The sequence below is a fragment of the Vulpes vulpes genome, chromosome 3 (genome assembly GCF_048418805.1).
Source record: "Vulpes vulpes isolate BD-2025 chromosome 3, VulVul3, whole genome shotgun sequence".
Classification (NCBI taxonomy): Eukaryota; Metazoa; Chordata; class Mammalia; order Carnivora; family Canidae; genus Vulpes; species Vulpes vulpes.
Genome location: NC_132782.1, coordinates 145,042,960 through 145,070,378, shown reverse-complemented (window position 1 = coordinate 145,070,378; position 27,419 = coordinate 145,042,960). Strand labels below are relative to the sequence as shown.

The 27,419-nt window shown below is 39.7% G+C and overlaps 1 protein-coding gene across 8 annotated transcripts in view; it reads left to right on the top strand.

Annotated features, from left to right (window-relative positions):
* ST6GALNAC3 (ST6 N-acetylgalactosaminide alpha-2,6-sialyltransferase 3) overlaps positions 1-27,419 on the top strand; it is a 518,301-nt gene that overhangs the window by 353,739 nt on the left and 137,143 nt on the right. For 2 of the 8 annotated variants that reach the window (XM_072754852.1, XM_026004725.2), the window contains one exon: positions 15,344-16,385. The exons of the other annotated variants lie outside the window; for them this stretch is intronic. In XM_072754852.1, the coding sequence (XP_072610953.1) occupies positions 15,344-15,440 (97 nt within the window). In that variant the 3' untranslated portion in view covers positions 15,441-16,385. Of the gene's footprint in view, positions 1-15,343; positions 16,386-27,419 lie in introns of those variants that run through there. 8 annotated transcript variants of the gene reach the window in all.

Here is a 27,419-nt window from a genome sequence, read left to right as displayed (position 1 = left end):
GTTTTCTTCCTTATCAACTTATTAGAGTCTTGTCACCCCATTTATGTTCTTCTAGTCTACTCTGGATAAGTACTAATATCCGGGGATGTAGAAGAAGAGGTGCAACCAAGTGGGACCCCTTGGTCCCACCTCTACGTCAGAGGTGAGGGACAGGGACGTCTCACTGTGGGTCCTGGGTTAGATGAAGTTACATCAGTTGTAGTTTCCCCTTCCATAAAACTAATTGGTGGCCACTGTCCTATATGATCTAATTAATTAGTTCTAAATTTGCCACCTGGAATCTCTCTGCAAAAATTCTGCTTTCCAAGCTGATTTATTTCTCCTACCCTATCTCCTCTACAATGTGTGTACTTAGAGACTACACATTAATTTTCACATTTCCAGAAGCAAAACGTAAACACAGAGGTAAACTGATATTTCATAAATAATGTTTTGCTATAACCAAAACCAAATGATTTTCTGGTTTTGCTTTGTCTTGGAATATCCGTATCACCGATTGTTTTCATTCACATGACATGGTTCAGAGTTGACTAGATGGTTTTACTAGTTGGTTCTACTCTATACCTCCTCAGAAGTGGTCTGTGTTGTGATAGACCTCATCTCAGGCTTTTAGTGAGCCATGGTGTGGACTAGGGAAAAGGTATCTGCTTTTTGCCCAGTCAACCAGGGACAGATTACTGTTTTTTCCGCCTGTTCTCAACAACAGATCTCTTATTTGATGGGAACCCCCGACTGGTCCCCAGCTTGGCATTATTCTCATGCCACCCAGCAGGGATCCTGCCTCAGTGGACATCTTAAAACACTGCTCCTTTTAGGACCCTCTTTTGACTTTCGTTGACAGAATGTGACTGCCAGTCCAAGTATGTAGTTCTTTAATGAATGTAAGACTCAAAAATTTGAGTGGAAACAACTTGGCTATTCATCTTTCATCAGACTCCTGGAGAAATTCAGCCCTCGCTTTTCTTTCCCCCCCCCACATAGGACTGATAAGGAAGAACAAAATGGGCCCCCTACCATGTTTAAGATCTTTTCTTTTTTCTCCTTAAATTACTGGCTTTCTGTAACTTCCTTCTGTGATCTCTAACATCTCTAATGTCATAATTATGATTACTCAAGATTTCTCCTCCTTGAAGTCTCCATTTCTGAAGTCTTAAGAACACGAGCTTGGTTTTATTCCAACACACTTACTGGTACACCTTTTAATTATAAGAGCCAAGAGTCTTGGCCAAACCAAAGCCAAAGGCAGACCTGTCACTGTTAATTCAAACAGTTCTTGGGACAAGTTAAGGCAGTGTGCTCCGACTTGGCTTTAAAGAGTGATGACTCTTTCAGTTCATTCAGCCTAGAATTGGAAGGGCTCCGCTCTTGTCTGCAGGATCCTGTGCAGAGCACGAGGCAGGAGTTCTCAGCATTGCTAACCAGGTCAGGGAAGTAACTCGTGACCCTCCATAGTTCCCAAACGTCTTTCTCCTTCCTTTCCCCACACCCACCAAGAATCCCTATCCCAAAAAGAATCTTCTTTTTCTATTTTGAATAGTTTTGAATCCCAACGTGTGAGGGAGATTATGGTTTAGCTTATTTTGGGCCTTGCCAAGTTTTTAAGGCGCAGTCTGATGCTCTGTAAAAATTATTCTATAAATTTTAAAATAAAATGATATGAAAATGAAGATATGATTGAAAATAGCCTTCTGGTCTTGCCTTATGCATTATGAAGAGGTCAGACTTCCACCCCAGAGAGATGTCGAGAGAACTATATTTCACATAAATGTTGTTTACTCTCCCTCTCTAGGAAACTCTATAATAGGTATAATTGGGCATATTAACAATTATGCAAGTATAGAAAATAGTGTTTCTAATTATTTCTCAGCACAAATTTTCATTAAAGTGGTTTTATTAGAGTAGTTGAGCCCAATAGCTTCAAGTAAATGGAATGGACTATTTTTACAGAATCAGAAGCAAAGAAGTTGGCGCCCTCCTCGAGAAGGAAGGTTAGCTTTTAATTTATGATAGGCTTGGCCAACTGCAGACTTCACTGTATCCACACTCAGAGTTTTTCCCCACTAGTGACTCAACTAATGGCTACCAGCATGGCAACCCTCTTCGGTATTCAACTCTATAAAAACAGATCAGATTATACAGCCTTAGAGTTAGATGAAAGGATATTTAGATTTCTTTCTCTATTTTTCTGAGGCTGAGGAAGGAAAACTTCCTGCATGCTTGAAGCATGTTCCCCAGTTTTCCCAGACAGCTTATACAACATTTGTTTACCCATTTAGTTAACAATTTTTATTCAATACCAATTCTGGGACACCTACTGTGCTGAGACACGGTCCAATTAAAGACGGGCAACTTCATGAAACATCGTAGAGAAATGGAGAAGCTTTGAGGAACCAGCTCATGACCAGCCTTGTATGTCCTTCTGATCCTGAAAATCCCTCGCAGATAACAATGGCAGTCATGTTGCCATGCATTTGCACACAACCTTTATTTTCCAGAGTATTTTTTTTTATTTTGATGTCATATGTCATTGGATTCCTACATCCCCACCCTGTGAAATAAAGAGCGGGGGGTCTTTCTATCTCCTAATTATAAATAAAGAAAAAGCTTGGTCAAGGTCACACAGCTAGGAAGTAACAGAACAGCCATGAGAAGCCAGGTGGTAGATTCCCGAATCAAAATCCTGTCATCCTTCAGCCTCTGCTTATACACTTTGAGTGTAGGTGGTGGTATTCCCGCTAATGACCTGCTTGCTCACGGGCAAGTGCTTGTGCTCTGGAAGATGACAGGGTCACCTGTCTATCCCAGGTACTGCTCCACACAGTGCCTTCAACTTAATCAGTGCTCAGCAGATGACTTTTTCTTTCTTTCTTTCTTTCTTTCTTTCTTTCTTTCTTTCTTTCTTTCCTTTCTTCTTTCTTTCTTCCTTCCTTCCTTCTTCTTCTTCTTCTTCTTCTTCTTCTTTCTTTCTTTCTTTCTTTCTTTCTTTCTTTCTTTCTTTCTTTCTTTTTTGTTGGAATTCAATTTGCCAACATATAGCATATCACCCAGTGCTCATCCTGTCAAGTGCCCCCCTCAGTGCCCGTCACCCAGTCAGCAGATGACTTTCTATATGATGGGATTTTATACTGTTTGGACTTTATGTCATAGGTCTCTCTTTTTTTCCCTTTGGGTAGGGAGGAGGGAAACAAATGTGAAAAAAAAATCAGTGAGGAGAAATCAGCTGGCCAACATGAGAGCAGAGATTAGTTTTTCTGATGAGTCCTTACCCTCCTACATACTTAGGGATGCACCTACCTTTGCAGGGCCTCTTGGGTGCATGGGATGGTGTCTGGGCTCTGGTAGGGAGTCACTCATGTTAGTGTTGCCTACTTTCCACCATTCCCTCTTCTCTGGAGACATGAACAGGGGAACAGCATCTACAATGAGCAGAGTCCCAGCAGGAAGCAGTTGTGGCTGACTTCGAGCCTAACCCAGGGCAAGTCTTATGTCCTCTACTTATGAGACTAAATCAAGACTCCCTTCTTTTCATTATCAAGGACCCCAAACTTATGTGGGCCTCTCCCAGTCATCCCTACCTCAGAAAATTTTGGTCATTAAACTGTAATTCTTAAGCAGTCATTTTTCTATTTCTCCATGTTGTCCTTCAAGGGCATATAAAAATGCCAAGCAGAGGTGCTGAGTTGTCTGAAATTACCAGTCCTGACTAGAGAATTCTATTATAAGCAAGGAAATACACTGTTTTTACTAAGTATATACAATCTTATCATTGGCAAATCCAGAATTTCCATTAAGCTCTGTTAGCATTTGAAAATGGTTTTTGACCTTGGTCTGAACTTGGGAGCCACCCGGTGGCTCAGCGGTTTAGTGCCCAGCAATCCTGGGGTCCCGGGATCGAGTCTCTCATTGGGCTCCCTGCATGGAGCCTGCTTCTCCCTCTGCCTGTGTCTCTGCCTTTCTCTGTGTGTCTCTCATAAATAAATAAATAAAATCTAAAAAAAAAAAAAAAAAAGAACTTGGGAGACTACGGAGAATCATTTAGGATGTGATGAGAGCATCTCCTCCAGAAAGCCTGCCCCGATGCCCGTGTTGGGCCAAGTGTGTTGGAGAACTCAGCTTACAACGATCTCCGTGTATCCGAAGTGTAGTCCCAGACCAGCAGCATCAGCATGTCCCAAGAACGTCTTAGAAATATAAATTCTTGCCTCCCTCCCAGACCTGTTAACCAGGTGTGGCATGGGGCCCTGCAATCTTTGTTGAAACAAGCTAGCCCTCCGTGTGACTCTGATGCTTGCTCAAGTTTGAGAACCCCTGCATCTTACTGACGAACACATCATATAAGATGGTCAGCTTATATGCGTGCCTCCACGCTGGACCAGAAGTTGTTTTCAGGTAAGGACCATTTCTTTTTGTATCTGTGTGTGTGTGTGTGTGTTACAAAAATAGGATCATACAGGAAATACAGCTGTAACCTGCTCTTATTCCCCGCCGCCCCCCCAACAATACATAATGAACATTTTTGTGATATGGTATTTAATGGCTGGGTAGCATTTGGTTATATCAAAATTTCTTTAATTCTCTAATATTGGACAGAATGGAGTTCTTTTTAAAATTAATTCTTTATGAAACTAATGCATGCATATACTTAAAAATCTGTTTAAAAATAGCAGCCCATCCACTCCTCCCCACACTTCATTATTACCTGTAGAAGCAAGCCCTTCATGTGCCTTTAGATGGTGCTATTTATATCCGTGTTTCCAGGGCTCACTTCAGCAGCACATATATACCCATGTCTCTAAATAACATACATATACTTCTCTGATGTCTTGAGTTTAGACATTTGCTATGAAATTCCTGGGCTGGCAGTTGAGAATTCATCTCCCTCACATCCCCACATATGTTCTTTACCCCTTCTTCTAATACAGCTTTATCATAATTTTTAGTTAATGCAAAAGTTCAATATTTAAAACTGTATGACTGTTACTCATTGCAAAGCCAAGAAGTATGCCATGGTTACATTTCTTTTCTTGAAAAACTTTTTTTTTTTTTTTGGATGATTTTAGTTCCTTAGTATTCTCACTGACACAGTTTTCTGAATAACCCATCCACATTTCCATATGCACGTCATTTTGCCCCCCTAATATGCAAACACTGTGCCACGTCTGGACAGATTGTCCTAGAGGCCTGTGATTGTCATTACAGGATCCCCACGTGACATTTGTTGTTGGATGCTCGCTCCTGGATCCTTTTCTTCCTCTTTCTCGGTTAATGTCCTCATTTTGTTAAATCAGATCTTCCAGAAGCTTCCTAAGAAAGAGTGGATTAAAAAGATAAGGTTTTTTTTTTTTTTTTGCATTTTTGTCTGGAACAGTCTTCATTCTACCTTCACACTGGATTGGTAGTTTGATTGCATATAGAAATTAACTGGGAGGTCCTTTCCCTAAGAATTTTGTAAGAACTGTTCCATCATTTTCTAGTTGGGAGGTCTGATACTATTTTCATTTTTTTTCCTTCCTTGTGCCTGACCTGTTTTTTTCTCATTAGAAACTGTTAAAAATTTATATTCATCTCTGGAGTTATATTAGTGTGTTATGCTTATGTTTGGGTTTTTTTAAGTGGATTGTACTAAGGCTTCGGAAAGCAATTGGAATATGGAGACTCCAATTTGTTCAGCTCTGGGAAATTTTCTTGAATTATTTCTTTGATAATTTCATACTATCCATTTTTTGGTTCTTTTTCTGGAACTTCTATTAATTTTGTTCTAAATGTAGGTTTATTCTCTAGATTTATTTTTACCTTTTACCTCTGTTCTTTTTTCTGCTTTCTGGCAGATTCATTTAAATGTACATGCGAATTACTAGGTTTTAAATATTCACCTATTAAAATTTTCATTTTCAGGGACACCTTGGTGGCTCAGGGATTGAGCATCTAACTTCAGCCTAGGGCATGATCCCAGGGTCCTCCCACATCCAGCTCCCCACAGGGAGCCTGCTTCTCCCTCTCCCTATGCCTCTCCCTCTCTGTGTCTCTCGTGAATAAATACATAAAATCTTTTTTAAAAATTTCATTTTCAAGAGTTCTTTTGCATTCTCAATTGATTCTGTTTCCTAGCTACCTGTTCTTGTTTTACAGACGCAATGTTTTTTTCTTATTTACATGATGTCATTACATTTTCTTCAGTTCCTGCACATATTATATATGCATATTGTTTTTTTATTATTACCTTTTTTCTGATTGTTTTGATTTTTGGCTTTTATTTTTTAAGCTTTCCTCAATTTATGGCAACCTCTGCTGCTGATTTATATTTAAGAATAATACAAAGAATTAAGTCTGATTGAAAGTTGTGTATTGCATGGAGGGTTTTGTGTTCACTGTAGCTTGATCTTGCTGAGCCAGCTTTTTTGGGAGGACTCCTAATTTTTATATGTAGATTTTACTTTTGGGAGATACTTAACATCTCCAGAAAACACTCCAATCACCTGGGGACACAATGTGATTGCCAGGAGGCTGAGGATCACCCCATTCTGTATGCAGATTCAGGGTTTTCAGCCACAAGGTTTCATCCCCACTTTCCATTATTCCTACCATTCTCTTTGTTTCAATTACACTGGAGAATTCTTTGCCTCCTTTCTGGGAGAGGAGTGCAGCTGCATCACGATTCTCTGAGTACAGACTTTGAATCAGTACTGTATCTCTCTCTCTCAGCTTGCCATTTTGCTTTGCCTTTTCGAGTGTATCTTGGATTCTTAGTCTGAGTGTTTCTAACCCTATAAATGAAAAATTGCTTAAGTTTTCAGAGCCACCTTACCTTTCTCTATAAAATATAAACCTCCCGGGGACATCGTAAGGATGGGATCAATTATGTATGTAAAAACACTTTGCAAACTCAATATAAAGAACAATATAATTCTGCAACAAGACTGACTTCTCAGTGTGGTACTAGAGGGGGCCCTCACACTTTTCCACTGGCATGCCCAGTGCTACACTTCTGTAGTTTACAAAGTGCTTTTACATATTCCTAAAGGCTGGGGAAAATGAACTTGCCCCTGCAGAAGCTGGAAGCTAGTAAGCAATTTCTTTTAAGTCTTGTATAATCTTAAAAATACATGTAGATATTGCATCTTCTTCCATAATGTATCTGTTTTAATATAAAAGTAATGTTCTTAGATCCCTTATCATGGAGTGAAACTGACAGTTCAGAAAGATGTACCATATTATTTCTGGGATTTATATACCTCCTAGCATGTTGGTAAATATCCCGGGAGCGCACATACCTATGCTTCAGTTGTACCGAAACAACCTGTAAGCCATCAGCTCTGAGGAATGTAGTTCCTTCCATTTCTTGCTTTGAAACTTGAATTCAAGATGGGCTGGCAAATTAAAATAGTGCCCTTAGACAATAAAGCATCACTGTCTAATAGAGAAATATGGGGAAAGAATGAAATTGATTGTGGGCTGCTGAGGGGAGTAGCTTATTACATTTATGTAAACATGCTTGCTCCCTGTTGCTACTCAAAATAATAAAAAATGCCAGGGGAGCGGAGAAGAAAATTAGCAGTGTTTCTGTATCGCAGGGGAGAAAAGTGGTGACACTGGGAGCAGAAATTATAGGCCATGTTTGCTTAAATAAATAGAGATAACAAAATGTGAACTTTGTTGAGTACACAAAGTCTGATTTATTTTCTGTGTCCACTACAAGGAGTAGTATCCCATAATGATTACTTTAGAATGGAAAAACTGGCCACTTCTGTAAGGTGTTTTAATATTGGTGGTATATGGGGTGGTTCCCAGAAGTTTTCCCCTTCCTTGATCTCCACCAGTCTCCTCTCAGGCATTCTGTGTAAATACCCAGTCTAGATGAAAACCATATTCCTGTTTAGCAAACACAATTTTGATGCAGAACTTCTAGAGCCCTTTCAGACATATTGCTACCCGTAAGTACTTGCCTCAGTTCTATTAAAAACTTCTGGAATTGCCATGAGGGTGTGTGTTTGTGTGTGTGTGTGTTAAAATATACATTGCATAAAATTTACCATTGTAACCATTTTAAAGTGTACAATTCACTGCTATTTAGTATATTTACAGTGTTGTGCACCCATCACTACTGTCTAGTTTCAGACCATTTCATCACCCCAGAGGAAGAGCCATTCCCATTAAATGGTTGCTCTCTACTCCTCCCCCAGCCCCTGGCAATCACTTACTATCTGTTTTCTATCTCTATGAAATTGCTTATTCTGGATATTTCCTATAAATAGAATCATATGGTTATATGGCCTTTTTGTGTCTGTGTCTTTTTCATTTAGCATGCTGTGTTCAAGATTCATCCATGTTCTAGCATATCTCAGTGCTTCATTCCTTTTTATGGTTGAATAAGATACTCTATTTTGTTCATCCATTCATCAGTTGATGGACGTTTGAATTGTTTTCAGCTTTTGGCTGTGGTGAATAGTGCTGCTATGAACTTTTTTTAAAAAAAAGATCTCTTTGCTCACACACCAGTTTTCAATTCTTTGGGGTATATACCTAGGAATGGTATTGCTAGGTCATACGATAGTTCTATGTTTAGTTTATTGAAGGACTGCCAAATTGTTTTCTACAGTGACTGCAGTATTGTACATTCCTACTGGCGGTGTTTGAGGGTTCCAATTTCTCTATATCCTTGCAGACACATATTCTTTTCTTTTCTTTTCTTTTCTTTTCTTTTCTTTTCTTTTCTTTTCTTTTTTCTTTTTTCTTTTTTTCTTCTTCTTTTTTTTAATAGCCATCCTGATCTATGTGAGGCGGCATCTCACTGTAGTTTGGGTTTGCACGTCCATAATGAATAATGACATTGAGCATCTTTTCATGTGCTCATTGGCCATTTATATATCTTTTTTTGGAGACATGTCACATCTTTTGCCCATTATTTTAATTGGGTTGTTTGTCTTTGTGCCATGATGTTTTAAGCATAAAACTTGAGACAAATGGAAGCTGCTGATCAGTCATTGTATTAGAAATCACACAATTTGAAAAAGTCTCAGTGATACATTTTGCTAAGTTTTTTGTCCCCGATTCACTAAGAAGTCCCTTTCTCATTAATTTCCCTTTGATCATTGGTCCTCTGGCTCCATGTGTCAAGAAGTAAGCCAATCTTTGATTGCAACAAATAAATGAGACACTGTGGAACCAAGTCTCACTATTGCATCGGAAGTTTGATCACTGAGGGTTTCTAGGAGTCTGCATTGCTGTCAAAGACAATTGCTGAATGGGCCTGACTCTATTATTTTTCATTTGCATTAGCAATTGCTCTACGCAGTAACAAGATTATAACCCTAACCAGCATCCTGTTATCTTTTATTTATTTGATTTAATATAGAAACAGAGTCTTTTAAAGAGCATTTACTTTTCTTCTTCACATCACTAAAATCATTCTCAATGGAAACAGCCTGATAATGTGGGTGATTTTTTTTTTAGAATCACTAGGTGGGAGACTCAGAATTTCTGATTTTGTTTAAGCTTTTTGGGTTGATGGATAAGAGAAGGAATGGTAGCAGATTTTACAGTGGTTAGATTAGGCTTCTGTGGATTTTGAGTAGGATGAGTGGAAGTAATACGATCATTTTATCTGAATGTCTTATTTATTGAAGTAAGATCATAGCACAAAAAGATCTAACTTAGGAAAACTGGAAGTGGAAATTGAATCTTGACAGTCAGGATTGGTCATTGTCTTATTTAATATGGTTCTGCTTTTTTCTTCTCACCTACAAAATTGTTCTTTATGAACCTCTGTATCTGCTCGTAGTTCATACCCTCCATGGAATTCTCTATGCAAAACACATGGTGATCAGTGATCAGTTATCATTTGAATTTTAGTACAACTTTAATAAGCTGTGTTTTTTATTTAAGTAGTTTCTCCCCTGGTGGTTGCCCATGGCAGACTTTGGAGTTTGATAGCGCTTCCTTCCTTATCTTACATTTCATCTCTAAGTAATTATATCCTGTGCCCTTAAGCCTCAAAAACATCAAAATATTTAAAATTACACAATTAAACACTTCAGACAACAATATTAAAGCTCAGGAAAAGAACTCCAGACCAAAAGTGCATCATGCTGGAGCCTTTATGCCAGGTCCTTCTTCTCTAAAGACTTCAGGCTGTGGTCTCTGTCCTAGCATGAGCATCTCCCAACCTTGTGACAAGTTCAGGAGACCCAGCTTCAAACTCAGGATACCATTTTGCAAGGAAGCTCTTGCTACCAATGTTAAGAAGAAAAAAGAATGAAGCTCTTGATGTTGACAATGATACTGTTGGATTCTTGTTTGCTGTGCTTGGCTCCTTATTGGACATGATCCCACTTAATCCTTCCCGTAACCCTGCTAGGTATGTGGTATTGCTCTTTCATTTTACAGGTGGAAAGAGTGAGGCTCAGAAGGTTGTTCAAAGTCACTGAGATCATAAAGGTAGAATAAAGATGCAGAGCTGGGTTACCCTGACTGCAACCCTGAAAATGCAAGCTGGACAGGTTCTTAAAGGTACCTAGCATGTCTTGAGCATGGCCTCCCCTAGGCAGTGCACCTGACTTTTCCAGGTGGGCTGACTCCACAGCCTCCTTTTCCTCGGCACCCTGTGTATCTAGAGCAACTGTTGCCATCCATATGGTAATTATCTCTATACTTGTCTCCATCTTCCCAGATCATGAACTTCTGATGAGCATAGGCACTGTGTCTTTTATCTCTGGACAACACAGAGCAGGAACTCAAAAGTTTGTGGAATAAATGATTGAATTAATAGGGGGAAATTAATGTATGGAACTGAATTAATAGATTGTTTTCTGCTCTCACTCTTGCAACTCATAATATAAAATTGGCCCAGCCATCTCCATAGGCTCTGGATAAATTACCTCTTGTTTTTCTCCTCAGTTTATTCACTCCCTATCATTTCATTTTTTAGGCAGACTTGTGTTTTCTTATTTTCCACAAATGGCATTTATATATGAGCTAAACCAAATCAGGCCTTTTAAAACTATAGGTCTCTACCCATTAGTGGGTCTTGAAATCAATTTAGTAGGTGGCAGTCAGCACTTTTTTTAAAAGCAAAAAAAAACAGACTACAAAAGAATACAGCTTATCAGTATGCATGACACATAGACACAGTATTTGTTTTAGATGAATGGGTAAATAGGGAATACATATATATCAATAGTACTGATTAACTATCATATATTAAGGCATGTTTTAAGCAGAGCAAATGCATATTGGCATTTAAGGCAGTGTATTTCAAAATGTTTAACCACTATCTACGTTAAGAAAAAAACATTTTACATTGTGACGCAATATATATCTGAGTGTGTACTAGATTACTAGGTGAGGTATATTGCTACTGTTTGAAGTACACTGTCCTAAATGACATCCTAGTGTTTGACTTGTGGTCAAACATCCCTTGTCCTACTTACATAATTCTGAAGGGTCGCCTGGCTGGCTCAATTGGTAGAGCATATGACTCTTGATCTCGGGGTTGTATGTCTGAGCCCCACATTGGGTGTAGATATTACTTAAAATAAAAAAAAAACCCAGCTCCTGAAGTTTTCCTTTTAGTCAGCTTTTGTAAAAATATGGCCAAGGTTAAAACTAAAACACAAAAATGGACGCGTAGATCAATGGAACAGAATAGAAAACTCATACACGGATCCACACTACATGGTCAACTCATCTTCAACAAAGGAGGAAAGAATATGCAATGGGGAAAAAATGTCTCTTCAACAAATGGTGTTGGGAAAACTGGACAGCTACATGGAAAAGAATGAAACTGGACCACTTTCTTACAGCACACACAAAAATAAATTCAAAAATGGATTAAAGACCTAAATGTGAGACCTGAAACCACAAAAATCCTAGAAGAGAACACAGGCAGTAACTTCTTTGGCATAGGCTATAGCAACTTCTTTCTAGATTTGTGTCCTGAGGCAAGGGAAGCAAAATCAAAAATAAACTATTGGGACTACATCAAAATAAAAAGCTTCTGTACAACAAAGGAAACAATCAATAAAACTGAAAAGCAACCTATAGAATGGGAGAAGATATTTCCGAATGATATATCTGATAAACAGTTAGTGTCCAACATATTTAAAGAACTTCTAAAACTCATCACCCCCAAAAAAACAAATAATCCAATTAAAAATGGGCAGAAGGTATGAACAGACATTTTTCTAAAGAAGACATCCAGATAGCCAACAGACACATGAAAAGATGCTCAACATCACTCATCGGCAGGGAAATGCACATCAAAACTACAGTGAGATATCACCTCACACCTGTCAGAAAGGCTAAAATCAAAAACACGGGAAACAACAGATGTTGGCAAGGATGTGGAGAAAGCGGAACCTTCTCGCACTGTTGGTGGGAATGCAAACTGGTGCAGCCACTCTGGAGAACAGCATGGAAGTGCCTCAAAAGTGAAAAATAGAGCTACCCTATGACCAGCAATCACACTACTAAGTATTTATCCAAAGAATACTAAAATACTAATTCAAAGGGATACGTGCACCCCTATGTCTTTAGCAGCATTATCTACAATAGCGAAATTGTGGAAAGAGCCTAAGTATCTGTACACTGATGAATGGATAAAGAAGCTATGGTATATGTATAATGGAATAAGAATATATATATATATATATATATATATATATATATATATATATATATATAATGGAATAAGAAAGCCATAAAGAAGAATGAAATCTTGCCATTTGCAACAACATGGGTGGACCTAGAGAGTATATGCTAAGCAAAATAAGTCAGTCATAGAAGGACAAGTAACCATACAATTTCACTAATATGTGGAATTTAGGAAACGCAACAAATGAGCAAAGGGAGAAAAAAGAGAAAGAGGGGGGCAAACCAAGAAACAGGCTCATAACTGTAGGGAACAAACTGAAGGTTACTAGAAGGGAGGTGGGTAGGGGGAGGGGCTAAATAGGTGATGGGAATTAGGAGGGCCCTTGTGATGAGCACTGGGTGCTGTATAGAAGTGTTGAATCACTGTATTGTACACCTGGAACTAATATTTCACACTGCATGTTAATTAACTAGAATTTAAATAAAAACATGGCCAAGGTTTAGGAAATTTAATCCCAGACAACTATTTTAACATCATCTGATCAAAAGCAAAAATACTATAGATAATTTTAATAGGAAAAAGCGTAAACTTTTTTTAAGTTTCCTTATAGTGGAAGCTTACCTTTAAATTTGCAGACTTACTCCATTTTGTACTCTTCTTTACATTTGCTCCTCCAAGTGTTTACCTGAAAGCACCACTCCTTTAGGTAAATTGTGGAGGCTTCATTTATATCAGTCAATAGTGTTAATATAGGATTTAAACTTGAACTTGCTGTGAAGGAGCCAAACTTTGCTGTGGAATGCATTCATGTGCAGAGCTGCCTTGCACAGCTCATTGGAGATAAGACAGTTTTGACTTCACGTGCCAAACTTTTGTCACTTTGTCTATTTTCATGTTTCTCTGTGACTCTGCGGAGACAAGCTTTTGATCGTTTTAGTGGCAAATTGAAAATATTCTTTAAAAATCTAATATTGAAGTGAATGTCCAAGCAATACTGCTCTTCCTGAAACAAATGTTTGTTGAGTGCTTATTCTGAGCTAGGCACTTGTTGGACAACCAGGTACAAAAGCAAGCAAGACGCAATCCCTGTTCTAAAGAACTGTCTGGTCTAGCTGCCTTCCTACTCTAAGGATTTGCTTTCATCTTACCTGGGTCTGTGGGTAGGCTAAAGATCTTCTATTTGCTGCCCCACCCCCCCACCCCCCGAGCCACTCTATACCCTTCGCCTTGCTCTCTGTCCTGGAGGTTGACCTCTATAGATGACAGCCAACAGCTCTCTAGCTCCCAGGACTTTGGTTGTGTTTAGCCATTGGGAGTACTAGCAGAAGACCAGTAGGAAGGAGGAGAGTGAGGTTGGAGTATTTTTTTCTCCCAGATACCTCCTTGCAAGTTCACTCTAGGCTGGGTTTACTGCCCTTGCCAAAATTACACCTTCTTTCAGATGCCCTCTCCATACAGCTGTTTCTATGTTCCTAGTGACCCCCTCCCCCTCCTCATGTTCCTCCAGCCCTCCCCCCACCAACTGTTGCCCAGCACTATCCATCATGGCCTATAGCACTATCTATCGTGGCTTTGCCACACCACGTCCACACTTCCTAAGTTATCCTTTCAGCACTCTGTACCTTGACTGAGCACTACTTTAATTCTAAACATCTTCTTTAAGATCTTTTCATTCTTCCAACTTAATGCCTTAGCTAAGTTTCTGACACACACAGCTGAAACAATTTCAAGAGACTTATTTATTTTTTATATCTGTTTCCAGGAAGCCATCTTATTAATCAATATGGAAAGGTATTTAAAACCACAACCTCTGGTTCCTACAAATATATTTTATCTGTATCCAATTGATACCTTTGAAAAGCTCAATAAATATTTGTCATTGTGGGTGATGCTGATCACGACCCATGCAATGGTCATAGCCTTCATTGTTAATTACCTGCTTCATTACGCTTTGCGGTGAGTTTCCTGGGAGGAAGGGTCTTGCAGGAGAGCAAGAGAACTCACCATCTTGCTAACAAATTTGCCACAACCCACCCCCCCCCCCCTTGTGAGTCCTAGTTGAGTGTTGCTATCTACTCTCAGGGAAGATGGTAAAAGAATGAGCTAATTATTTAAACCCCTGGCAACAGCAATAGCAGAATCAGTGGCCACTTACTCATTGCCTGCTGTCCGCAGGCATTGTACTCTACAGGCATCGTACCAGAATCTTTAAATTATCATCTTACTTAATCATTGAAATTACTCTGTGAGGCAGCTCCTAATTCCATTTTATAGACAGAGAAGCCAGGAGTTGAAGAGGATAGGTGACTTGTCCAGGGTTGCACAGCTAGCTTCAGAACAGAGATTTGAATTCAGTCCCATGTGACTCAAGTGTTCTTTCCATTGTTTCATCTCTCAAAAGCCTCTTTGTGCCATTAACTTTGCAAAGGTCACATTTGCCATCATGTTTGATTTCATCAAGGCTTTTATATTTTTTTTAAGAATTATTTTGTTTATTTGAGAAACACAGAAAGAGAGAGAGGGAGAGAGAGAGAGAACACAAGCAGAGGGAGAGGCAGAAGGAGAGGGACAAGCAGATTCCTCACTGAGTGTGGAGCCCAACGTAGGGCTCCATCCCAGGACTCCGGGATCTTGAACTGAGCAGAAGGCAGTCAGTTAACTCAGGTGCCCCTAAATATATATTTTTTAATCAGGCATTCTATAAATTGCAAAAAAAAAAAAAATCTGACTGGGATTCATCTCCTTCCCTTCCAGCGGTACAAGAGTAGAGAGCATGAAGTTTGATGGAGAGGGAGAAAGAATAAATGAACCACATCTTAACAAAGGACCTGGAGAACCCTCAAGTGAATAACAATCAAACATTGAATTTTCTGCCTTTTAGATGTTGACTGACTCACCCTGTGACCTGATGAGACTTTCTCCTGGTTCCAGATTTTGAACTTGTGTCCTTGGAGAATAAAGACTTTCCCATTGACTGGCTGAGTCACTTCTCTGTGGTTTTAGAAGAGTCCTCCCCTACACTTTATTCCCTTGGAAGCAAGCACTTCCCAGATTTTCTGCATTCGGATGAGGGACTTGGGCTAAAAGAAAAGAGAAAGCCAACAAGTCTATCCGAAAACTGTCAGTACCATCTCGATGGGGAGTTACGATGTTTTGACTTCAATAAAAAGGCAAAAGAAAGCCAGCCAGCCAGTTATAAATTTAATTTATGAAAATAATACCACAGGCCTAAAGCATCCAACAGTACAGCCATTGATTCTTCTTTCTCGTTCCTTGGGGAGCCGTTGCTGTGTTTGATATGGTGAACTTCAAATTGTCTTACTTTATCATTTAAATGTCATATCAGCCCTACACTGAGCTGAGGAGCTGCGCACTTCCTGGGGAAAGACAGGAGAGTGGTTTTCACTTCTTTTATGAAAAAATATTACTTGGTTGACAGATTTTCTCTGTTGGTGAGGGTTGTTGTTGCTTTTTCTTAATGTTTTTTCCTTCTCCTCTGTTTTCACCACATTGCATTTCCTCAGTCCTGTGTGAGGCAGTGAGAAAGGGTAAATCGTGATGATCCAGGTCTCTGGTCTTTCCTGACCTCTGGGATTATTTTCTTGAACACAGTTGTTGGGAAGTCAGCTGTTACCTGCCAGAAAATAGAACAACCACTTTTTCATCACAAGTTAAATAAACATCGAAAAATCAGCATTCTACAAGGACCATTAGCTTATGCATCACTGTAAAATGCTTTATGACTCTTGGTATAAAGGATGCTCGTATAAAAATAAATTGTGTCGTAACAAACATTTCTCCCTGTCATGGTTTGTAATAGCCCTAATATCAAATAAATCTAGGTTGAATATCGTTAGTCTCCTGAAAAACCAACCTTCAGTTTCAGATAGTTGGGTTAAATCACTGTGGTGATGACACAGTCTAAGACATAAGGAGATACAAACTTACATCAACTTCCTAGATCATCTTTTATTTAGAAGAGGAGAGAGGTCTCAATGAACAGAAATTGCTCTGGAGTGGCCCATTTTATTTATGTATCTGTTTATTCTGACTACTATTTCGCACATGGTGCCAAGGAGCATCCTATACATAGCACCCCGGGGTTCTTGAGAGAGCAACCCACAGAAAGACATAGATTAAAAACCATAAGCAGTTACCATTTTACATCTGTCAAAATAGAAATCATTTTTAAAGTGTAACAGTCACTGCTGGTAAAATACTGGTAAAACTGCTAAACTCATATCCTACTGGTAGCAATGTAAACGCTTCAGAAAGGCTTTCAGCACGCATAAAAATGTCCATATCCTTTGATGCTATATTTACACTTCTGGGAATTTAGCCTAAGGAAATCATTTACAAGAAGAGAAACAAAAGCTAGGATGTTTATTGCAGAATTTTTTATATTAGTGAATGATTAGAAACAACCCAAGTACTCAACAATGGAGGCTTTTCTGGTCAGTTTTAAAAATATCTGTCAGGGTTATATACATGAAGTCTAATTGGTAACATGAAAAATTTTATGATATTGAGGCTCAGAGAAAAAAATTTCATTATGAGGGTATAAAATTATTGCATGCTTATGAAGGAATGGAATTTAGTAAAATGTGTCCAGATTTAGGTTTTAAATTTTATTTTAGTGTTACAATGGTGTTTTGCATGTAACAATAATTAGAATCTAAAAATTACTGGACTATGAAGATTAATATCAAGGGAAAGTTTTATTTGCTTTTTTGTTTTAAATCTGAACTTTGCTAAAAATATTGTAGCTGTTAAATGTTATCCTTTGAGGACTGAAAGCGTTAAGATTTGGAAAACTGGCATTTAGATAATCAAATGTATGCAAAAGAGAAACCAAGCAGATAAACAAAAGAGTTAGACTTTTTTCTGTAATAATAAAACCTCCTATCCTTATTCTTTTTTGAATTTTTTAATGTTGGTGCCTGGAGTAAGAACATCTCATCAGATCACTTAGACAGAAGTCATTTCCTTTAACATGTTGCAACAGCGTAGCTTGTGGCCATGAAGTGAGGTGTCTTTATATGAGTAAGGTAAATAAGCTTTGGGGGAGAGGCTCTATCCCAAAGAATCTTAGGACAAAAAAGAAAATATGGAAACATCCCTCCCAGGCTTGAATCAGACCTAAAAATATATGTAGCCAAAGGCCTGTTGGAAATAACCTAGATACCCAACAACAGAGAACTGGTTAAGTAAAGCATGCTGGAGTCATAAGATAGACGATTGAATGGACATTGAAAGTAAAGTAGAAAAATACATGTTAATCTGAGTAAATGCCTGTAGTAAAAGGATATAAAAAAAATGAGATACAAAACTATGCATTGGGCGTTCCTCCAAGTTTTACACTCTTACTCGGAAGAAAAAAGAAATTTCAAAGATGTAGACTTCTCAATGCTGGTTATCTGAACAATGGGATAGTGGACAATTAATTCTCTGTTCTTGTCCATATTCTTTCATTTTTTTCCCTCCCTAAGTTAGGGAAAAGTCATTTGTAAAAGTTGTTTTTTAAGTTGAATTTATTAGGTAATTGAACTGATGCCTGAAATAATTTTTAGAGCGATGTAACATGAATTAAGATAAAATGAAATAAAATAAAGTGCATTTTGATTGCAGCAAGTGACAAAAAGTATACAGCGGTGTTCAGATAAGGTCATTTACTTTTTATGTAACTCCACCAGTGAGTAGCTTGCGTTGAAATGCCAAATATTGGTATTTATGTATATGCAAGTTCTTGCTGACACTTTCATATTTTCTTTTTTTTTTCCTGATTTTTTTTTTTTTTTGCTAAAATTAGGGTGTTATATATACCAGAATCAATCAATTCTTTCTTCCTCCCTCCTTCCCTCCCTGGCTCCTTTCCTGACTGGCCTCCTTCCATCCAGTTCGACAACAGTAGGCAGAGAGAGTAAGGATGGGTTTAGTTCAAAGTGCCCATTTGTGAAAGTTCTTGGGTTTATACAATCTCGAGAAAATGAAAGTAACAGTACTTGAGACCCTCACGTATCAACTAGCTGAAGCTTTTATCCTCGGATGCTTTAATGCCTATGACTTAAATAGCTATTCAGGGCACATTGAAGATTCTGATGTTAGCCTTTGGATTCATGTGGTAAGAAACAAAAATTCCTTTAGCATTGACTCTTACTAAATAGAACACCCTGCAGAAGGACAATGTTGCATTTTTTAATGACTATATTGAGGAAGATTAGCCCCCAAATCTGTCAGCCTCCTCACCACTGAACACACCAGCCTTGCAGTTAATGAAATGATGTAAACTCTCCAGGCTACGACCTTCCACCACCCCAAACGGGGAGTTTCCTCATAGTTTTGTTCCCATTCATTACACTTTTACCAAAAAAAAAAAAAAAAAAGTAATCTTTGCTTTTAAGACTTGAGGATCTAGACTCCTCTCATTTGAAGTCAAGGGACCATGGAATTTCAGGTCCGGAGTATGATGACCCAGTGTAGTCAGTCATGAGAAGGGATTTCTGATCGATATAATTTGGTAATAGCAAACACTATGGAAATTTCTCCTTAGCTTTTTAGTGGAATTGCGTAAATATTTGTAAAATGGAGAAAAGAAGGAAGGAAGACAGGAAGAAAGGAAGGGAGAAAGGGAGGCAGAGAAGAAAATATTGTCTCATCACACAGGAAACTCCAATAGTCTTTCCTTTGACCACAGTATCTGCTGATGGAGAATCGCTCGCTTTTTCTACCTTAGTGGTGGAAATGAGAAAGCCTCACAAAAGGGTAATCTATTCATGATTACGATAGTATTAGCTAGGTAATAAAAGCATGTTATTTATGCAGGAGATAATTATTGCATCTGTTTCGTTTAAATTCCTCTGGTTATATGTTGCAATGATTTTGCCTGGGGCTTAACCAAAAGATGTTTTTTCCCCCCTAATAAAAAAAGACTATTGTTGAAAGACTTCTTTTTCCCTATTTATTGCCACCCTAACACAACACACTCCCTCCTATTTCCTTTTTCATATCCTCGTCATTTACATTTTTGTTACTTTCTTATGGATTCAAGGGATGATATCTAAGAGTACAAAACATCAGATTGCCCCAGGTCCTAGCATGGTATCTTGCATAGTGTAGGCATTCAGTAAATATTGAATGAATTCAGTTTAGACCCTGGGGAAAAGAGTCACAAATTCATCAAATAATTCGCGAAGAGACATATCCCTGGCAGCTAATCCAGTTAACTGTATTAAGGTAAGCTGAATCCAGAACATGTTTCAAATCATTTCTCTTCTTATAAAAGTTTTGTTTAGTGGCTGGAACACTTGTTTCTCAGTATGCTGATCAAATGTGACTTGAGCAAGAGAGATTCACAATAAATAACACCAGGAGGCTTATGAATGATGTATAAAGCCCACCAATTTAACAATAGGTAAGGCAGGGGAGAGCAGTTATTTTATTTCACAACAGCCAAAGCCTTGGCAATGTAATGCCACCATGGGAATACTGAGTGGCTCTGACTAGCTGGTAGGAAGCTAGAATGAAAAAAAGTTTGAAATGTTCTGACCGATATTTGATTTTTGTGTGTGTGTATTAATGGAGCCGTTGCCTTAGGTGAGCACATATGAAAACAACCCCTCTAGCTTCTCTGCCATTTGCCCAGAGGAGCTTATTTGGGCCAGCTGAGTGATACTTCCAGTATTAATCATTTTTTACTTGAAGTGAAACTCTACTTTTCTGGGGCTGGGGGGAGGAACGGAATCTTTCATGATTTGTTTTCTCTCTAAAGCCTAGATTCTGCAATAAATCCAAAGGATTTACTGCATAGGTCCTGTGTGCCTAGTAGTGTGAGTCTTTGCAATTGACTTGATAAAAACATAGATTGTGATATTGTTGGGTAGAAATAAATCATAGCTCGTGGGTGAGAGGCATTCCAAGTGAAACTAATTGACTGCTGGCATCGAGGGACAGGAAATGATATGATAGACTGACTAACCAAGGACTGCTGTCCTCACCCACTGGTCTATTTCTTCATGAAAAAAAAAAAATCATTCATTCATATGTTTATTCATTAAATAAAATTCTTACTATATCCATCAGGATCCTTCCCATTTGCAAGTTAGGAGAAACTTCCAGCTGAAAATGTTTTAACCAGCTAAGGATGTTATTATGAAATATGAAATACACTTTCTCCCATATTGTCTCTATTTTCAGAGGGGTTTTCCCTCCTGCTTCCAAAAATCCAATAGAGGGAAGAAAAGATCAAGGGCTTTTCTTCTCTAGGAGTTCAGACAAAATTTCTAGGCCTGATCTCTTTAGTCCCAACTGGGTCACGTTCCCATCACCGAGGCCAGGGTAGCACCTGGGCTGCCTGTTCTCTCCTGGAGCTACGTTCAGCTCCACAGAAACTGGGCTGAGCATGGGGTGGGGATGATTTTGCTCATGGCCCAGATGTCCACTGTACTCACTGATAGCCAGGCCTTGTGCAGGCTGCTGATACAAAGACAAACATGACTTCATCTCCTTCCTTCCCTGCATCTGTGTTAATACCTCATCAGTACATCTTTTTCAATCAATGTTCTCTAATCCTGTCCTACCTTCTCCAATAATGTTGCTGGTTCCTTCCTGCCTGTTGATTAAAACACTAACTCTTTGGCTGATCTTACTTCCTGCTTACCTCCCAGTCCTGGCAAAAGCAACTGGTCACATATTTTTTTAAAATTTTCCTGCCTCCGTGGCCTTGCCCTGAAACGTTTTCCTCCATACCTGTCAATGGTAGTCTCATTCTCTTCCAGGTCCAGTTTAGATGCCATCTTCATGAAATACACACTGATTTTATTTTTTTAATGTCTGCAACGCTTCACATGAGCCTATGTGATAGCATTTACTATTTATTTAATAAATGTTATCAGATGCTTACTCTGTGTTTTTTGCTGTTCCAAATGTTTAAAAATATTTTTTTTTACAATTTTGTACCATTGTTCATGGTGTTCTTCCCCTAATAATCTATAAGATCCCTGAAAATGGGATGCTTAAAGGACAGTGACTTAGCTACCCATCATGGGCAATCAACCTATGCCTCATGAATGAATAAATGTTCATCCAGTTTGCATGTATATTGAACACGTGCATTTAAAGCCAAGAAGAGTAGGACTCTCAGATCACTCTCTGTACATAATACAGCAACATGCATGTCCTTGGCATTCAATAAACATTTGTCGACCACCTAAATGAGATAGAAATGAAAAATATTCAAATATCTAAGCAGGAACTATTCCCCCTTCATTTTACATTCTTTAGTCTTTTGGCATCATTTCTGAAGCCTTGTTGTTAACTGTGTTTTTCCAAACAGCTTTCTATTCTGGTTTTCTAACTTGAATAGGATTAAGGTCATTTGTTTAACAATGGGAACTTTTTTTTTTTCAATAATTGCACGTGCCAATCAATGCTATTGACCTTCCATGGGAAGACTGAGTTTTATAAAATGCTTCTAACAGCAAAGGGCTTTGCAGGCCCATGTTCTGCACAGGTGCTAGTGAGTAAGCTGTTCAGTGGTCCTGGCAAAAATTGATGTTTAGCAAGATAAACCCTAGGTCTGCAGGATCACTTGCAGGTATATTTGAGCCCTTGCCTATTATGAATTTGATTTGAATTGACTAACACTTCAGATATTTCCAGGTAGAAATTTGGGCTAAAGTATATAAGGCGTAAGTGGGTGGGAGACATGATTAATTTTCCTGGTTTCAGCCACTCTGGACAAGGACAGAGTTTCCCACTATGCCTTCCCACCTGAACAATGGACAGGAATTCTCTGCCCTTTCTTTTCTTGTCAGTCTCCCTCTTCGTTCTTTTTCGTGAATAATTTGGCAGCCACCTTAGATGCGTGCCACCAGGTGTCAATTGAAATTAGCAACTACCTGGCCTTGGTGACCTGTGTGGGAGCAGTTTCAGGGACGTGGTGAAGGCAGAAACCAGAATGCAGTGACCTGAATAGCATGAATGGTTGAGTCAGTAATGTCTGGGGAGTGAGTGCTTGGGCTCTGGAATTGGACCACCCAAGCTGAAGCCCAAACTCTGCCATTCATTAGCCATTGACTGTGAGCAGTTCACTAAATCTCTATCTCTCTCAATCTCCTCTTCTACAAAATGGAACTAAAAATAGAACTGTCTCAGGTTGTTGTGAGGAGTAAATGAGTTCAAGTGGGTAAAATGCTTAGAACAGTGCCAATTTTCTTTCAAGTTCTTCATAAATCCTAGCTGTGGTGTTTGATGAGCATACAAAGACCAGTTGAGACTGCTTTTGAAGCTTGGCTATGAACACTGGAGAGCAAATGAGATCATCGTCAGATGTTGGGCAGAGATTAGGAAGTTGATTCCAGATAGGTGAGAGATGGCTAGTTTCTATGCTGGAGGAAAAGAAATGGCTCTCAGAGGGCGACAGGTTGAAGATACAGAAAAGAGAGAGATTAATTGTTGGAAGAGTATTACTGAGAAGATGAGGGCGAATAGAACTTGGAGAAGCGGTAGATGGATGCATGTACCTCATGTTCTACGGCAGGGGCTAGGGTGGGGTCATAAGAAGGGGCGAAGCTAAGGATGTGTATCCATGGGTGAGAAGAAGAAAGTTGAAGGCGGTCAAGACTAATAGCCGGCTATCTTTGTGAAATAGGAACAAGCTCATCCGGTGGGAGAAAAGAGGCGGCAGGAGTGAGGAATGGCACAGGGCTGATGAATGTAGGAGTTACAGTGAAGTAACTTCTGGAGACATTATGACACTGGCCAGAATGTAGGGTCTAACAGAAGAAATGAGAATTCTGGTACGGTAAGAAACTGTGCTCACCAAGTGAGAGATTGGTGTTCACTTCCATAGATGGGACGTTTCTAAGCAATGAAAAGTCTAAGGTGAACAATTTGAAAAATTTTTTGGTCCACAGTGTGAAATTAGAATTGAAAATGATTCTTCACCAAAAAAAAGAGAGAGAGAGATTTTGCACCACAAATCAATGATTGATTGTATCCATACACATCTTGATTCTTTGAATTATCTTTCTTTTCCTAGATACAAATTTGCAACGGTATTGGAAAGGTAGAAAAGAAGTTGGAAACCCCAACTTTTTAGGGTTGGATTAGATCTTGTGCCTATACCACCCTGTCTGTCCTTGAATATACTTAATAGATGTGAAACTCACTTTTTATAGAGCTGATCATTCTATTTTTTTTAAGATTTTATTTATTTATTCATGAGAGACACACACAGAGAGAGAGAGAGAGGCAGAGACACAGGCAGAGGGAGGAGCAGACTCCATGCAGGGAGCCCGACGTGGGACTTGATCCTGGGACTCCAGGATCACGCCCTGGGCTGAAGGCGGCGCTAAACTGCTGAGCCACCTGGGCTGCCCAGATCATTCTATTTTTGAGTAGACTGGATATCCAATAATATTGAAACTTAAGTGCTAGAATATGGATTTTACTTTGTTGTGGTGGTCACACAAAAAGCCCTCCCATCCTACATGCCCCTCCACAACGTTATTTTGTGACTTTTCCCATCAAGAGGGGGTGTGGGATGAGCACTGGGTGTTACGCTACATGTTGGCAAATTGAGTTTAAATAAAACATTAAAAAAAGAAAGAGAGGTGGAGTGGATCCCCTCCCCTTGAACTGAGCGTGGCTTGTGACTCGCTTGGACCAGGATGAAGCAAAAGTGGATCCCCTCCCCTTGAACTGAGCGTGGCTTGTGACTCGCTTGGACCAGGATGAAGCAAAAGTGACGCCCTGTAACTGTCATGCCTAGGCCTTAAGAGACACTGCAATTTCCATATTTGTTCTCCTGGAATCCTGAGCTACCAAGTACAAAAGCCCAAGTTCCCTGACCTGCTGGAGAGAGAGCGCAGGGGGACAGAGGCCCCGGGGGTTTGAAGGGCACGACAGACATAGGCTCAGGGAGCCCCATCTGGTTCAGCAACCCCGCAGAATCACCAGACATGTTGGGAACACCAGCCTGATTCCTGCAGCCCCACGTCAAGTTGCTCCAGCCATCGCACGTGACGCAGAGACCAGCCATTGCCACTGAACCCTCCCACGTTGCAGAATTGTGAGCAGATAAATCGTGGCTCTTGCTTTCAGCCTCTGAGTTTTGCAAGCTTTATTATGCTGCAGTAGAGTGTAAAGAGGAAGAGTCTCAAGGCAGGGAGACAAATTCAAAGACCTTGAACAGAATCCAGACATCATCAGATGATGAGCTGACAAGTACAGAAAGAGAGAGGGTAAGATGTGGGGGAAGAGTGGGTGGCCAGGTTCCATGGGACCCTCCTCTGCATGGGGGCAGAGAAGGGGCCAGAAAAGATTTTAGGAAGCTCTGTCCGGGATATAACGTTGTATGGACAGCAATATGCCTAGATAGAGAGCTGGATTCTTGAGGAAGAAAAGTCCAGTTTATAGTTGTTATAGTTTGATGTGATAGCACAACTTCCATGTAAAAATGCTCCCTTAGCAGCTGAAGACAGAGGCCTGAAGCTGAGGGCCTAGAGGTTTCAGCTGGGTCTCCTACCCTTTTGTTCCCACCTAAAGGGGACTAGAAAGTTAGAAAACTCCCTCCTCCTGGAAAAGGTGGAGACCTCAAGCAGAGGTGACAGGCAGACACAAAGGAAAGGGCGAGGGCTCATGTGAGGGAAAAGGGCACCACGGTGCCCGGTGGGGTTTGCACCTCATTTCAGGTGCATTGCTTGGAAGGCTGCATTGCTTCAGTGAAAAGAAGGAACGCGAAGTACACACTCAACTGAAATAACCACCATTCAAAGGTTCTTCCTTTAAATAGCCCCAAATGAAAATGCGAAAGCCTAACCTCAGCTTTTTCAATCACAATGAAAGGGTGAGAGAGGCTTTCCTTTTATGGGTTCTTAACCCTTCTGGAAGGGTGCTTTGGTGTCTGGGGTGGGCTGTCTGGGCAGGATGTCTGTGCGCAGGAGCGGCCAGCTGGGAGGGCCAAGGGGAGGGCTTTCCTTTAGTAGGTGGTGGCTGATTTCCAGCCCCCCAAGTGGTGCACTGATTATTTTTTAAATTAGGGAAGCACAAAATATACCCGGTCTCCTTTCTAAGGGGGACACTTTAGGGTAGTGATCCTCCGGTGTCGTGTCAGGGTTCCATGCTCCTACTCTGCAAGCAGCTAGAACTGAGTTCGAATCCTGGTCTCATCGCTTACTCTCTTTGGGGCCTTGGATGGGCTGTTGACCCCTCTGAGCCTCAGTCAGTGCAGCTGTGGAATGGGAAGAACCCTGCCCTGTGTACCTCGTGGTGCAATTCTGAAGTGTCTTTGAGTGAGATATTGTGTGCAAAGCACTTCATCTAGTAAAGGCACAAATGAGTGGGGGCCGTAGTCATCAGAATTTGTGGTAATTGGTGCTTTCCTACATTGGGCCAATCACTGAGATGATTTTTCAAGAATATTTACAATATAATAAAATGCGTCTGACTGCATTTTAGTCTATGCTCTCAATGTAAACAACGAATAATAGAATATTATATAACAATAGGTCATTTTATAATGTGTAAGTGTCAAGATTTCCTTCCTGGGGACAAATTCTGTTGTTTCACAGCATCTTTGTGACTCTCCAGGCTAACCAAAACTAACATACTGGTTCCTTCTTACTTCATTATTCATAATTTTAGATGTAAGAAAATAAACAATGTTTGAGTGTAGGATTCAGCAGACATTTCTGTGAAGGATTAGAGAGTAAATATTTTAGCCTTGCAGGTCACATATGATCTCTGTCACATATTTCTTCATTATCTCTTACAACCCTTTTAAAATGTCCAAGCCATGCTTAGCTCACATGAGAATAGGCCGCTGCTTAAAGGTGACCCACAGGCTATCGTTGGCAGACCTTTACTCTAGTGTAAATTTGTGTTATTTATTACAAGGGTAGTTCTGCCGATAAGTATTAAAATACAGAAAAAGAGAAAATACATTAAGTAAATAACATGTAAGTGACTCTGATTCTGACTGGGACATGTGCTGGGCTCAAGTAAGACCATTGATAGCTTCCCCTTATGGCGCAGGACCATTTTCACTAAGACATAAAGAGGTCAGGTAGGACTTTGAGGACTGGGGACCATTGAGCCCATTAGTGTTGAACAACATCCCTGTGCTCCGCACACCTTTCTTTCTCTTTCTCAGAGGAGCAGTTTGGACACAGACTTTATCGCATCAGGCACAAACTAGCCATTAAAACTCTAGACTGAAAGTTGTGTTGTGCTTTATGAAAATGAACAGCTGGTCAACCCCAGACCACTGGCCACCTCAGATCTATTTGCGTTATGTCCAAGTAGCTGCCGTATCCTTTCACCATAAGGGTTTTTGAGGCAGTTTGTCTGTCATCCATCAGGAGGGAAATCCTTGCCAGCAGTTAGTGGTCTCTTTCAGGGTCTGCCCGGCCTTTGCTTCTGTCTTTCCATGGACCTAGGAGAGAAGTATTCTCCTGGAAGACGTATGATCTCAGATTGTCTTGATCTTTTCTTTTCTGACTTGTGTCTCAAGAGCTTCCCTGGAGATACCTGTAGAGTGTCTTTTTTGTTTGTTTGTTCTGTTTTCCTGCTGTTGCCTCTATTTTGCCATGACTACAGAGATAAAGAAAAAGGAGAAATGATTTTATGACATAAAGTGCCCCCAAATATTTATCCCTGCACATGCTGAGAGCCAACCACATTCTTATATTTTAATCTGGCATGTTTTTTGTCGAATTCTATATTTTTTGTTTAAAAAAGGCAGATGGAATCATGACCCAGGATCTGAGTCTTCCAGTCCTGCCCTCAGCCACTGCCCTGCCTCCCTGAGAACATGAAGTCAGGCAAACGG